The sequence below is a fragment of the Stegostoma tigrinum genome, chromosome 9 (genome assembly GCF_030684315.1).
Source record: "Stegostoma tigrinum isolate sSteTig4 chromosome 9, sSteTig4.hap1, whole genome shotgun sequence".
Classification (NCBI taxonomy): domain Eukaryota; kingdom Metazoa; phylum Chordata; class Chondrichthyes; order Orectolobiformes; family Stegostomatidae; genus Stegostoma; species Stegostoma tigrinum.
This window is the reverse complement of record NC_081362.1, coordinates 85019259-85034665: the sequence shown is the minus strand read 5'-3', so window position 1 is coordinate 85034665 and position 15407 is coordinate 85019259. Positions and strand designations below refer to the sequence as shown.

The 15407-nt window shown below is 39.3% G+C and overlaps 1 protein-coding gene across 10 annotated transcripts in view; it reads left to right on the top strand.

Annotated features, from left to right (window-relative positions):
• cnsta (consortin, connexin sorting protein a) overlaps nucleotides 1-15407 on the top strand; it is an 85128-nt gene that overhangs the window by 49530 nt on the left and 20191 nt on the right. For 9 of the 10 annotated variants that reach the window (XM_059648725.1, XM_048536317.2, XM_048536313.2 and 6 more), the window contains one exon: nucleotides 3699-4618. In XM_059648725.1, the coding sequence (XP_059504708.1) occupies nucleotides 3699-4618 (920 nt within the window). Of the gene's footprint in view, nucleotides 1-3698; nucleotides 4619-9520; nucleotides 10970-15407 lie in introns of those variants that run through there. The other variant, XM_048536318.2, reaches the window with a different exon arrangement.

Genomic DNA, 15407 nt, shown 5'->3' with positions numbered 1-15407 from the left:
TTCTGTTATCTAAATATAATGGAAGGATTAGTTGCAATGTTTCACACTGGAATACAATATTGAAGAGGTGGGATTAGGAACTTAATGAAGTAAAAGGAAGGAAAATGATTTTGATTTTAACATTGTGGTGTTGCATTAGATCATGGCTTTTTTTTAACGATCTATTCACTCATGGAATGTGGGTGTCACTGGCTGGGCCAGCATTTATTGCCCATCCTGACTGCTCTTAAGGTGATGATGAGCTGCCTTCTTGAGTCACCGTAGTCAGGCCTACAGTGCCATCAGGAAATCCTATGGTTTTTGACCCAGTGACAATGAAGGATTAGCAATACATTTCCATGTCAGCTTGGTGAGTGGCTTGGAAGGGAACTTGCAGATGGTGGTGTGCCCATATATTTGCTTCCCTTGTCCTCCTATATAGCAATGGTTATGTGTTTGGAAGGTACAGTCTGAGGAAATTTGACATTTTTCTGCAGTGTATCTTGTAGATGGTACACACTGCTGCTGCTGAGTGTAGGCGATGGAGGAACTGGATGTTTGTGAATTGAAGTGGGCTGCTTTGTCCTGCATGATTGTCAGGCTTCTTAAGTGTTGCTGGAGCTGCACTCATCCAGGCAAGTGGAGCATATTCCACCACACTCCTGACTTGTGTCTTGTAGTTGATGTATAGTCTGTGGGAGACAGGAGGCATGTAACTCAGTGCAGTATTCCTAGCCTTGGACGTGCTCTTGTAGTCAGTGCATTTGCATAGCTATTCCAGTCAGTTTCTGTTCAATGGATGTCGATTGTGAGCAATTCAGTGATGGTAACGCCAGTGTCAAGGATGAAGGTTAGAGTGTACCTTATTGGAGATCCACTGCATAACATTTGTTTCTTATTGCTCTCCTTTAAAATAAGGAAATGCCATTATAATTTATTTTCTAGAATTTATCCCTTTGTAGTTTGCACATAAATTCTAAGATCTTTCATTCTCTGATTTACTTCAGTTGAAATGTTTTGGCTTATTTTCTGTTGCTGTCCAAACCACTCGTGGCCCACATAGTTGTGACCACCTAATTTCTAACAACATAAACAAAGTTTAGAAGTTGTAACTTGTACTTGAAGATATTTTATAATAAAAGCTCCCTATTTGGTTCATTTATTTGGGGTGGCATGGTGGCTCAGTGGTTAAGCACTGCAGCCTCACAGCACCCGGGATCTGGGTTCAATTCCGGCCTTGGGTGACTGTCTGTCTGTGTGGAGTTTGCACATTCTCTCTGTGTGTGCGTGAGTTTCGTATGGGTGCTCCGGTTTCCTCCCACAGCGCAAAGATGTGCAGGCTAGGTGAATTGGCCATGCTAAATTGCCCATAGTGTTCAGGGGTGTGTGAGTTATAGGGGGATGGGTCTGGGTGGGATGCTGCAAGGGTCAGTGTGGACCTGTTGGGCCGAAGGGCCTGTTTCCATACTGTAGGGATTCTGTGATTTTGATTCCAACATTCTTGGATACCATTAAACATTTATTGTTGGATATCATAGAATCCCTATAGTATGGAAGCAGGCTCTTCAGCCCATCAAGCCACACCACACCTCTGATTCCACCCTCTGCCTGTAACCCTGCATTTCCTGTGGCTAATCCACCTAGCCTGCAAATCTTGGAACACTGGACAATTGAGCATGGCCAGTCCACCTAACCTACATATCTTTGCACTGAGAGAAGAAACCGGAGCACCTAGTGAAAACCTGCGCAGATACTGGGAGATTGTCTGTCCGGAATTTGCACAGTTGCCCAAGACTGGAATTGAACCCAGATCCCTGATGCTGTGAGGCAGCAGTGCTAACCACTGGGCCATCATTGCTGCCCTTTGTTTTGCTTTTCTCGCAAATTAGCTCAATAAAAGAATCTTGTGGCAGGGATACATAATATGTCAAACCTATCTTATGTGAGGTTACTTTCTCTTACGGGATTACGTAGAAGTATGAGTAGACTATTCAACCCCTTGAGCCTATGTTGCCATTCTGGATCATGACTGATTACCTACCTCTGCCATTTTCCTGTGTTATCCCCATATTCCTTGATGTCATTAGTATCTGGAAAACATTTATGATCTCAACAGACAGAAATACTGAACATTTCAGATCAAAGCGTGAAACCTGGCTTGAGAGATCACAAGTTTTTAGTTTTTACTGTTCGTTACCGTGGGTGGTCAGTCAATTATATTTACAGAAGGCTGCCATGTTCTTTAACACAAAAGCACAAGTTTTTTTTTAAAACGATATATGTAAGATAATTTAGAAAGAAGCCAAAACAAATTTTAATTTGTATCCCAGCAAAACAATTCACAAATATTCAATCCCAAGAAATATCACTCTATCTCAAATCTTTAATTTCCTGCTGAACTAACTGTTTCCAGTTTTCCTGCTTGGACAACTTCAGCAATTTCATAACTTTCTAGTCTGATAACCCACACCTCTTTTCAGTTCTGTCAGCTTGGCATAGCTTAGAATTTCACAAACTAAAACCCTTTTGCTCAAATGAAACTCTTTTTCCTAAACTGAAGACTTAATTCTTCTTCTGGGAGAAAATTTTGCTTCTGAACTGAAATCAAAACTCAATCTGTAGTGTCATTTATGTTCTCAGTCTGTCATAAATTCAGGAGTTTAAACAGTTTAAAAATTAACATCACAGGGTGTCCAGCTGAACACTTAACTGAATTGGAGATAACTTGTCTGTCCCTTGTCCACCTATCTTCTCCTCTATCGATCAACATTGAGCTGGGATTCCACATGCATGCTATCTTTCAACCTCATTTTGTGACTTATTGTTGTCAGGCTTCTGACCAAAGGAGGAGGCAATTATAAAATCTCACTGAATCATAATTTTTTTAAAAATTTTTCCATGTTGCCAGATCATGTGTCATGAATCTTGCATGGGGAAGCCTGTTTATTATGTGCCAATATTTTTTAGGTTTACCAGTGTTCAGTTGCATGAGTTCGTACTCTGATAATTTAGATATAGTAGATCTTAAATAGATATTGTAATTTGATGCCAGTAAATTAACGCCTAAAAAAAAATCAATGAATTGTATCTTGATGACATTTGCTTGCTCTCAGAAGACAGTGAAAGATGTGCCAGAAACAAAGTGCTGTCTGATCAATCACATTATTTTAAGAAATATGAGAGATTATTTAGCTCTGTGGGCTCCTTTTTTCTTTATTTCAGGATGATTAGTTGCATTCTGTTTTTCCATTTGAATGCCCTACATATTAGTTTAGTGTTTAAAATTTTGAACATTAATTGCCAGTTCATGCTAAGTTTTGGGCATCTTTTCTGGTCACTGATAGGTGCTGATCTTGCAATTCTAGTTGAACTGAATAATGAAATTATTCCATTCAAGGCTCATGAAGTACAGTAAACTTATTTTTCATCTAATTGGCATTTTTGGTGGGTCTGGTGAATTCATTGTGAATACGTAATTATCACTAAGTGTATATCAATGTTGATCATGTGACTGTCTCCCTGATCCTGAATTGATTATGTATGAAAATCCATTAAAACTTAATGTTGCTTCTGCCTGCTTACTGAGTGGAACAAAGCCAGGATTGGCAGATGGGATTTCACTCAGCAATCCAAAGCTGAAGTGTATCAATTTTTAAAGGGGTCTGCAGCAAATATCTTAAATTGTTCATGGAAAGTATATTTCTCTCCCCTGTTTTCAGGTTTTACAAACCAGCCTGTAGCTCCATCAAGAGACCGAAGTGCAAAATATGCAGATGCATCATTTGAAGTTGCGACAGACAGGAAAAAATACTCTCCTGCATCTGTACAGATTGCATTAACAGCCGATAAAAGCATTGAGAGAGACTCTGCAATATACTATGCTGAATCATCATTGGAAGAACAAATAGAAGCAGAAAGAGCAAAGGGCGTGATGCACTTTGAGACACAACATTTGTACTCTGAAAACACTGAAATGGATGAAAGCTACTTTCACCCATGTGCTACTATGCCTTGCAAGGACATTGTAACTGCTGCACAACAAATCAAGACAGAGGGTTTTTCCAAGACAGGAGTTGTTATAGACGCTAGTCCATTAATCCATGCAGAGGAAACTGAAAATCTACATCATGATTTGAAATTTGCTGGTAAAGCTCCTGAGGAAAATGTGCAGACGCGGTTGTTGGAATGTAACAAAACTATTGAATTCATTGCAGATGGCCTGGCTGTGTCCAAACAAAGCAATCATGCATTTCAAAAACATGTTGAAAGTGATTCCAGTGATTGTGTAAATAAGGAGACTACATCTGGTCATTCAGAAGCAAGTATGAGGATAGACGACCAAGCAACAAAGCAAAGCCAGACTGATGTTTTGAATGAAATAAATGAATGTGAACAAATGTCAGAAAAAGTAGCCTCAAAAGCGGAAGAGGAAATTCAGTGCAGTTCGACATTTAGTGAGAATTGGATATCCTATGAGGTTTCAGAGAAATGGGCGGAGGATGAGCATGTTGAAGCATTCTGCAGATCTATACGGGACATTGTCTCATCTGGTCAGAAAAATGATACTGATGAGTTATTGCAGTTGAATGACAGCTCACTTTCCTTGGATGAGCTTGCTAAAAGGATACAGATAGAAGAGGTAACCTTTTAATTTGAATTTTATTTTTGAGCACTTCACAGAAATGACACTTCATAGTTTATATTCAAGTGCAATCAAAATATGAATGAAGCACTTTTTCATTAAAGGTATACTTACGCCATCTTTTGTTAATATACAGGTGAAACAAATGCTGTTTACTTTTGTAGATTAAATCTGGCTACTTTGGTTTGTATAACAAATCTCTCCCCAAGAAAACCTGACATTTTATTTGAAGTAAACAGTAGTCAATTTAAATCTACTGACTACTATTCAATTCCAAAGCTAATATGATCTCCCTACCAGTCATTCTGGAGTACAATTTATAGTGATAATATCAAATTGTTCCTAGTCTCCAACGTGACTAAATTATTTTAAGAAAAAGCAGCTACGTTTAAGTTGCTAATATCCATCAGAAAAGGGACTCAAAAGTGTGAAAGTTAATTTGCTCTTATTGACAAAATTGTGATTTTTAAAAAATATATGTTAAAGAATATAAATTCAGTCTCCACTTCTTCTAGAAAGAAGAGCATCTGTGGATTAATTTTTAAAAAATACTTCTGAAACCTTTTATTAAATAGATGTGGTTAGAAAATGCTGAGCCTATGCTTTTTAAAAAAAATTATGGCAGGAAGAATGATTGCAGGTAAGGAAATTGAGGTGAACCTGGGACTTTGGAATTGTATGTGATTCTACCCCAGGGAAAGGAGTTTGGTGAGCATCTGGTAGGTTATTAAAATCTATTCTATCATCACATTTTAACACAATATACAAATTGATAAAACTGATAAATCAGAATACATAAATATGTGAATCATATAACTAAATTAATTAAATCTGTTTTAAGGATGGCAGAACAGGTGATGCATTAAGTCTGCAGCATTGTAGGAGTTCTTGGATACCATTTGTGATCGAGCGTAAACATGTTGAAATTGGAGCAGCTCAGAGTTTATGAATTGGAGGCTCAACCACACTGACCATCAGGGAATGGGAAAATTTCTTGGATTTTTGTATGAGGAGGTAGTTGTGCCACTTAGGAAAATATCTTCTGAATTTGATCAGTGATCAGCAACGGGGATATAACTGCATGTGAGGCAGTTAAGGGGATCCAGAGTGCGGGAGTGTCAGCTTCTGCAGTTTGATCTTCCAGCCAATTTGAATGTGAGTATGGACTACCAAGAGCAAACTGCCCATAGACCCATGGCACATGAAGCAAATTAAATTGGGGGATGAACAAGGAATGTAGTGGTAGTAAGTGATAGAATAGTGAAGTGAACTGACACCGTTCTTTGGAGCAAAGTACGAGCTTCCAGGTAACAGTATTGTCTGTGTTGTGCTCGGATTCGGGACATCTGCTTAGGGCTGAAAGAAGCTTGCAGTGGTTTGAGGAGGATTTAGTTGTTGCAGTCTATATAGGTACCAACAATATAATTAGAACAAGGAAACAGATTCTGCATTGTTTTCCAAAATTCCATTGTTCTCCAAAATTCCCTGGATTCAGGAAACCTCTGTATTCAAGAAGGGTTGAGGCAGAAAACTATATGCCAATTAGCTTGACATTTGTTTAGAGAAAGTTGTTAGAATCAATCATTTAAGACATAATAGCTGTGCAATTAGAAAATCTCGAGGTAATTAGGAAACGTCAGTAGATATCCGGTAGTTTGATATCCAGAAACCAGTTGGTAAGGTACTGTATCAAATGCATTTTACATTGTGACTGTGGGACCAGATGTGAAATTAAAGAGAACCTCGAAGTTTAAATCTCTGGATTGGATTGTTACCTGAGCCACATGCAAATTGGCAGAAGGTACATAAAATTAGAGCGATAAATGTATGACTTAAAGATCAGTGCAGAAGGAGTGGGTTCAAGTTTGTAGGGCATTGGCACGAGTACCGGGTAAATTCGGGCCGTCTAACATTGGAATGGTCGATACCTAGACACTGTTGGGACTGGAATTCTTGTGATTACATATTAGAGAAGTAGAGATGGTATAATCATCACTGAATCATACACCACCAATAATCCTGGGGTTACTACTGACCAGAAATAGAAATGAACGAGCCATATGAATTCTCTGGTTACAAGAGCAAGTCAGAGGCTAGGAATCCTGCAGTGTATAACTCAGCTTGTGACTCCCCAAAACCTGTCCACCATCTACAAGGAATGTATTGGAATATTTCACCCTATTTTCCTGGACAGGTAAAGGTCGAATAAAACTTAAAGCTTTGACACATCTAGGACGCAGCAGCCCACTAGATTGGTACCACATCCATGAACATCCAATCCCTCCACTACCAACGCTCAGTAGCATGCGTGTATGACCTACAAAGTACGATGCAGAAATTCACCGAAGCTCCTTACACAGCACATTCCAAACCTGTGACCAGAAGGGCAAGAACAGCAGGTACGTGGGAATGCTGACATCTGCAAGAATCCCTCCAAGTCATTAACCATGCTTACTTGGAAATAAAGGTGGCATGGTAGCACAGTTGTTACCACTGCTGCCTTACAGTGCCAGGGACCAGAGTTTGATTCCAGTCTTGAGCCACTGCCTATGTGCATACTCTCTGTGTCTGCCTGGGTTTCCTCCAGGTGCTCTGTTTTCCTCGCAATCCAAAGATATGCAATTAGGTGGATGAGCCATGCTAAATTGCCCTGTAGTGCTCAGAGATGTGCAGGCTATGTGAGGTAACTATGGTAAATGTCAGGTTACAGTCTGGGTAGGATGCTGTTCAAAGGGTCAGTGCAGACGTGATGGACCAAATGGCCTTTTATCTGCACTGCAAGGATTCCATGAGTCGATATGCTGCAGTTCCTTCAGCATTGCTAGATCAAAAATCCTATTACTCTCATTTAGTGGTACTATAAATATACATATACCCATATATATGTATCTTGCACACTTCTTTCAAGAAGGCAGCTAATCACTAACTTCACAAGGCAAACTAGACGGACAATAAACGCTGGCCTGACCAATGTCATCAATATCCCACGTGTGAATAAGTAGAAGTTAGAAAAATGATCAAATTGAAAGAAAATGTACATCTCTGTATGATAATGAATTGCGGGTCAGAATATAAAAGGCAGAGAATTACTAAAGAGCTAGTCAGCAAGAAGTTAGAGTGTGAGAGCAAGTTATCTACAGATGTAAAAATGAATAGCAAAGGCTTCTACTGGTACTTAAAATGGAAAAGAGTAGCTAAAGTGAATGTCGGCTCACAAGAGAGCGAGAACGGGGAGTTAATAATAAATGATAAGGAAGTGGCAGAATGAACAAATATTTTGCACCGCCTTCACTGTAGAGGATAGAGAACAATTTCAATAATAGCAATAAATCAGGAGGTGGAAGGAAGAGTAACTTGAAGGAAGTGATATGAAGCAAATGGATGGATCTGCAACAAGTCTCTGGATTCAGATGGAGCTCCACTGAGAAGCAGGTGCAAGGGAGAAGGATTCACACTTTTGGATCATTGGAATTTCTTCTAGGGTAGAAGTGACCTGTATAAGAAGGATGGATTGAAAGGAGACTAATATACTGGCAAAGAATTTGCTTGAGTTGCTTGGGAAGATTTAAACTAGTGGTTGGTGAGGGTGGGGTATGTGGGAAGAGGAAAGAGATCAGCCTGGGACTGGTGCAGTAGGGAAAAGGAACGACTCAAACAGTCAGGACAGGCAGGAACAAAGCAGAGAATGAGGTAGAACTGTTAAATTAAACTGCATTTATTTCAGAGCAAAAGGCTTAACAGGTAAGGCAGATGAACTGCGAGCAGGGTTGGGAATATGTGACTGGGATATTATTGGCAATTGCAGAGACATGGCTCAGGGATGGACAGGATTGGCAGCTTAATGTTCCTGGGTACAGACACTACAGGAAGGATAGAAAAGGAGGCAGAAGAGGAAGGGAGTGGCGTTTTTGATTTGGGATTACATTACAGCTGTACTTAGGGAGTATAATTCTGGGAACATGTCTAGGAAAGTTACTTGGGTGGAACTGAGACAAGAAAGGGATGATCACCTTACTGGTATTATACTATAGATGCCCCAATAGTCAGCAGGAAATTGAAAAACAAATTTTTAAGGAGATCTCCGTTATCTGTAAGAACAATCGGGTGGTTATGGTAGGGCATTTTAACTTTCCAAAAATTAGACAGACTGCTGTAGTGTTAAGGGCTTGGATGCAGAGGAATTTATGTGTACAAGACAATTTTCTGATTCAGTATGTGGATGTACCGACTAGAGAAGATGCAAAACTTGACCAAATCTTGGAAAATAGGTTGGGGTTGACTGAGGTATCAATGGGGGAGCACTTTGGGGCCAGTGACCCTAATTCGATTAGTTTTAAAATTGTAGTGGAAAAGGATAGACTGGATCCACAAGTTAAAGTTCTAACTTGGTGGAAGGCCAGTTTTGATGGTGTGAGGCAAGAACTTGCAAAAGTTGATGGTGGGGTGGATGTTCACAGGGAAAAGGAATGGCTGGAAAACAAGAAACCTTCAAAAATGAGTTAATGAGAGTCCAGAGACAGTATGTTCCCATTAGGGTGAAGGGCAAGGCTGGTTAGATAAAGGAATGTTGGATGACTGAAGAAATTGAGGTTTTGGTCATGAATAAGTAGGAAGCATATGTCAGGTATAGACAGCAGAGATCAAGTGAATCTCTAGAAGAGAGTATAAAGGCAGTAGGAGTATACGTAAGAGAGAAATCAGGAGGGCAAAAAGGGGACATGAGATAGCTTTGACACATAGGGTTAAGAAGAATCCAAAGGAATTCTATAGTTACTTCAAAGACAAGACAGTAACTTGAGAGGGAATAGCGCCCCTTAAAATTCAGCAAGACTACCTTATGTGTGGAATCACAGGAGATGGGGGAGATACTAAATGAGTGTTTTTCATCATTGTTTACAGTGGAGAACAATATGGAAGACAGAGAATGTGGGGAATAAATAGCAACATCTTGAAAAATGGCCATATTACAGATTTTCTGAAGAAGGGTCCTAACTTGAAACATCAACTTTCCTGCTCCTCTGCTGCCTGGCCTGCTGTGCTCCTCCAGCTCCACACTGTGTTAAGTCTGACTCTTAACATCAGCAGTTCTTACTATCTCTAAATTGGGAATACGCCTGACTTTGCTTAAATCACTAACTTTTGTGTGACCATGGGAGTAGTGGAGTTTGAGTGTCATTGCACTTTCCCAAGTGAGTCCTCATGAGACCCTGAATGGTCTCGACTAGTTGGACTTTGAAAGGATGTTTCTCTTTCTAGTTGAATCCAGAATGAAGAAGAACTTTTTTTTTTAAATTAGAGGATCTCCCTTTGAGGACTTTGAGGAATTTTTTTTTCTGAAATCTGTTGTCTTTGGAACTCTGCCTCACGAGGCATTGAAGATGTGGCTCAGTGAATATTTTAAGAAAGTAGAGTGATTCCCTCGCCTGTCAAGAACCTAAAGTTATGGGAGTAGATGGGAATGTGGAATTCGAAGCAACAAAAAAAAATCACCCATGATCTTGAATGGCCAGTCAGACTGAAGGTAGCAAAAGGTCTGTTTCAACTTCAGTTTCATACATGCATACATTTGTGCAAAAAAAGCTTTACCAAACTGCCTTCAAAATGTAGGTATGCGTTAACACCATCCAAATGATTTGTAGTGCTGTAACTGACCAAGCTGCCAGGGTACTCAACCTAAAATGTAACAACAGAATTAGGAACAGAACGGTCTATTGACCACCGTCCATCCCTTATTGTCCAAAATTCTTACTAACCTGTCTTGCATATACTCCCCATGTGAGCACTCTCAGCTTCTACACTAGGGAATACCGAAGAATAACAATTCTGTAAATGAAGAAACATTTTGTTTCAGTCTGAAGTGGCTAAGTCCTAAACTTGTGTCTGTGCCTCATAGTTCTAAACTTTGTAGGCAGAGGATCAGCCTCTCTGCATCTGTCTTGCACAGCCCCTTCGAATCTTGTTTGTGTCTAATTTCATTTCAGTAATTTCATTGAGTGCATGTCAATCTTTCTTGTCCAATCATATTCGTGAACATGTATTGCATAACCTCCATGCTAAGTATTTTCTTCATAACAGACAGCAACAAAAACTGTACTCAAAGACTGATATGTATTTTGGGAACATGCCAAAACATTTAACGGGTGTTTCAAAAGGTGGGTTATAAACCATAGCTGGTCTCCAGTGGAAGCACATAAAGTCCTTTTATTGGCAAGGATAGGAAACATTAACTTCTGAAAAATGTTGCTTTTTAACAAAAATGTACTCAGTGTTAACTGCTTTAATCATTTACTGTGCAATGAAGTGCTTTGTAAACACTGGCTTCACTCAGGTTTTGAAGTAGATGCTTTGACAACCCAAACCAACCTGTCCATCTGATGGGAAGGGTAACATTGTATTGGCATACACTATTATGGCCATGTGGTGATGATTGTCACCAAGAATGATTGTCTTAGAAATTTTTAATATCTCTTTCACTTTTAAGTCCCTTGTCTGTACCAGCTTTAGAAAATGAAGTAATGGGTGGTATCCTTTTCTAGTTAATAATATCTTTAAAAGTTGGTTGTGATATGCTTGACTGGCAACATCAGTAAATTTGAGATTCTGTTACTCCAATAAATTCTGACGATTCTAAGTATGTCCTGTCTTTACATCAAAATCCTTGAAAGATGATTGAATTAACATCAGTATTTGAGTAGATGAAGAATTTAGGAAAATCCAGTGTTTCTGGTCCTGCTGTGCTGCTGAAATGTAATTAAGTGAACACCAGACTAGAACAAAATTTGATTTGGGTATGATGCTGTGCACAGACTCTTAGTTTCATTGGGACAATGGCGACAAACAATCTATTAGGAAAAATACGAAGAGACTGTTTGCACCCACAGAACTGGCCCAAAGTAAGCTTTGTCCAGAGGATTATGGAGAAAATTGGAATGAAGAAAATTGATGAATAAGTTGTCACCAATCATCGCTCGCTTGGAAATTGTCATGAAAGCTTAGCTGGAAATAGCATGTTGTTACTTCTCTCAAAGGATAGTGAATCTGATAAATTCGCTACCCTAGAATGCAGTAGATGCCTGGACACAGATTTAAAGAAGATATTTTTAATTAGTAATGGGTTGAAGAGTTATGAAGAGTAGGCAGAAAAGTGGAGGGGAGACCAAGATGAGATCAGCCGTGATTGTGTTGAATGGTGGAGCAGGCTTAAGCAGCTGAATTATCTACTCTGCTTCTAGTTTCTGATTTCGACCATAAGAAATAACTGTTACATTAGAACGATTTATTTTCTTACCTGCTTACGTAACAACATACAACTACGTGTATTCTTTGAAAGAAATGCATGTAAATTCCTGTTAGCTTAGAATCTGAGAATTCTGAGACCAAAGGTCATAGACTCAGAAGAAAAGAGTTCTAATTAAAGACTGAGATGGGGAGGTGTTGGCCTCGTGGTATTATCACTGGACTGTTAATCCAGAGACCTAGATAATGTTTTGGGGAGCCCCAGTTTCGAATCCCACCATGGTGGATAGTGGAATTTGACTTCAATAAATATCTGGAATTAAGCTTCTAATGATGACCATGAGTCTAATGTTGATTGTCAGGAAAAACCCATCTGGTTCACACATGTCCTTTAGGGAAGGAAACTGCCATCCTTAAACTGGCCTGGCCTACACATGACTCCAGACCACAGCAATGTGACTGGCTCTTGACTGCCCTCTGGGCAATTAGGGACAAGCAATAAGTGCTGCCTAACCAGTGACTCCTTCATCCTGTGAATGAATTTTAAAAAAGTGAAGGAATTTCTTCTGAGGGTTGAGAGTCTTTGGGACTCCTGGCCGTAGAAAGTTGCGGAGGCAGAGTCCTTGTGTATATTTAAGGCTGAGATAGATTCTTGATCAGTAGGGGGATCCAGGGTTGATGGGAAAGTAGATGCAAGGAATATCAGATCATCCATGATTTTATTGAAGGCTTGAGGGGCTGAATGGCCTACTCCTGTCCCTATTTCTTGTAGTGTAATTGTATAACGTTGCTGCAAAAACTCCAGTAGAAAAAAATTAAAATCAGCAAATGATGCTAGACATAAATTTTGGATTGACATTGTGTGAGATGGGGGTGGAGTAAGAGTAAGTATTTTTTCACTAGTTGCGCAACATTTTTCGAAGTCACAGTGATCCTAGGAAGGCATGTGTTCACTAAATGCCAATTTATTTGTAATCTAATCTGAATGAAAATTCACAATACACAAACGTAAAACAACCTGCATAGAAGGTACTGAATGTGAAATATTGAGGCTCCAAGAAAAAAACTTCTGAAGTATAGATCACTCTTTCACCAAGTGTCTGTAGCTCCATTTTCGCCTTCTGGCATCATCTGGTGAGATTAAAGATTGGTTACTTGGATTACCTACTATTTGCACATTGGATAGGTGGGGAAAGGAACCCTGGTCTTGAAAGTAAATGGTATTGGCCTAATTTTATTTTCTCAGATGCTGCAAGTATTGGGTTTCTACTGATTTACAAAATAAGGGACCTTGAAAAATTCCAGCTAATGCTGTTGTGTTGTCTGATAGTGCACCATAAAGAGTAACTCCTTTAATGCATAGCCAGATTTAAATACTGAAAACATGCATCAGAAGACATGTAACTTGAACTTTAGCTCTCACCTATGTTTTGATGTAAATAGTTATACTTCTGGTTACATTAGAACGATTTATTTTCTTACCTGCTTACGTAACAACATACAACTACGTGTATTCTTTGAAAGAAATGCATGTAAATAGGATGCATGTCAGTTATAACAAGCAGAGATACAAAACTAAGATTATATGGTATAGGTGCAAAATTAGGCCATTTGGCCCATTAAGTCTGAATTGCCATTCGGTCATGGCTGATGATGGAAAAGCAGTCATCAGAATTTCCTTCACGATAATTAGTGTAGAAATGTTGCAAGCTAAGCCAATTATAAATTGCTTCATTATTTCTTATAAACCAAACTAAATTTAGATTTGTTATTAAGAACCGGAGGAACTGCGGATGCTGTAAATCAGGAACAAAAACAGAAGTTGCAGGAAAAGTTCAGCAGGTCTGGCGGCATCTGTGAAGGAGAAAACAAAGTTAACGTTTCGGGTCCCTTGACCCTTCCTCAGAAGTCAGATTTGTTATTACCTTGTTTGCTGAGTTTAAATGTTCACTGCAGTGTTTTTGTTTTACTAAGAATATGGTTAGACATTAAAAGTGAAGCTAAAGATTAAACAGCGTTTAAAACTATTCTTCTGCACCACGAAAGCATGGCGGCTAACTGACCTGTGAAATAATGTGCTGAACAGTGCAATTTATAGTAAAATTTTGCAGCTAAGGACATTTGTACATTTTACACTCTGACCTTTCAACAACGTAGCTCAAAAGTTAATATTAAGAGTTACTTTAGGCTGAAGAAATAACAGTCAGTGAATAGCTTCCTTCAGATGTTCAACTCTGATATTTTACCATTTTCCACCGCTACTAGTTGTGATAGAGGCACAATTGCTATTTACCCAAGTGCCATCATAAAACTTTCACAATTGAGTCTATAGCTTTGAACTAATGCCTATCCTTGTGAAATTGTTCTGTTAGTTAACTGCTAATCACTCGTGTCAACTGCAGCAGTTATGATATTACACAAAACAGATAAATCTTGTATTCTTGCTCTAATGACGTGATGTGGAGGAGCTGGTGTTGGACTGGAGTGGACAAGTCAGAGGTTTATTTGAAATTACAAGCTTTCAGAGATCTGCTCTGTTGTCAGGTGAAGTGGAGGGATGTACACAGGCACATAATTTAGTCAGAGGATAACGGCAAGATAATTCTAGGTAATTAAGACTGCCAAAAGATAAGTACAAATAATATTAATACAAATGCAAATATCAGTTGGAGTGATTATACTTGTGGCCTTAGAAGTAATTCTGAGTCTTTCAGGAGGAGGAGAAAGAAGTAAAGCTATGATCTTGTGATGTCATAGTGGCATTTAAAATATAATCACTAATTTAGGCAATATACCAGTCAATTTCTGGACACCAAGAAATGGTTGGTGGCACTGGATGCTGCAAATGCTAATGACCCCGACACCAGTCCAGCAATAGTACTGAAGCTTACTGCAGCTATAACACTGGTATCAATGCTGCAGTGCAGAAAGTTGCCTACATATGTCCTGCACACAAACAAAAGGACAAATCCAACACAGCCAGTTGGTCTAAAATTGATCATCAGTAAAGTGATTGAAGGTGTCATCAGTAGTGCCATAAAGCAGCATCTGCTCAGCAACAACATACATCCTGACACCTAGTGTTCTATCAGAGCCACTCAGCTCCTGAAGTCAATACAAACGTGGACAAAAGAGCTGGATGCCAGAGATGAGGTGACAACCCCTGACATCACAGCTACACATTTGAATAAATGTGACATCCGAGGCCCTCGAATAAAACTGGAATCAATGGGTATCAGGGGAAAGCTCTTTGTGTTGGAGTCCTACATGGCATATAGGAAGACAGTTGGAAGTCACACATCTCAGCTTGAAGTCACCTCTGTGGGAGTTTGTCAGGGTAGTGCCCTGGTCCCTATCATCATCAGCTGCTTCATTAATGACCTTGCTTCCATCATAACGTCAGAAGTGGGGATGTGCAGTCATCAGTGAACAATGTTCAACACCATTCACAACTTCAGATACTGAAGCAGTAAGTAATAAAATGCAGCTAGACCTGGACAATATCCAGGCTTGGGCTAAAATGCTGCAAGTAATATTTGTACCACACAAA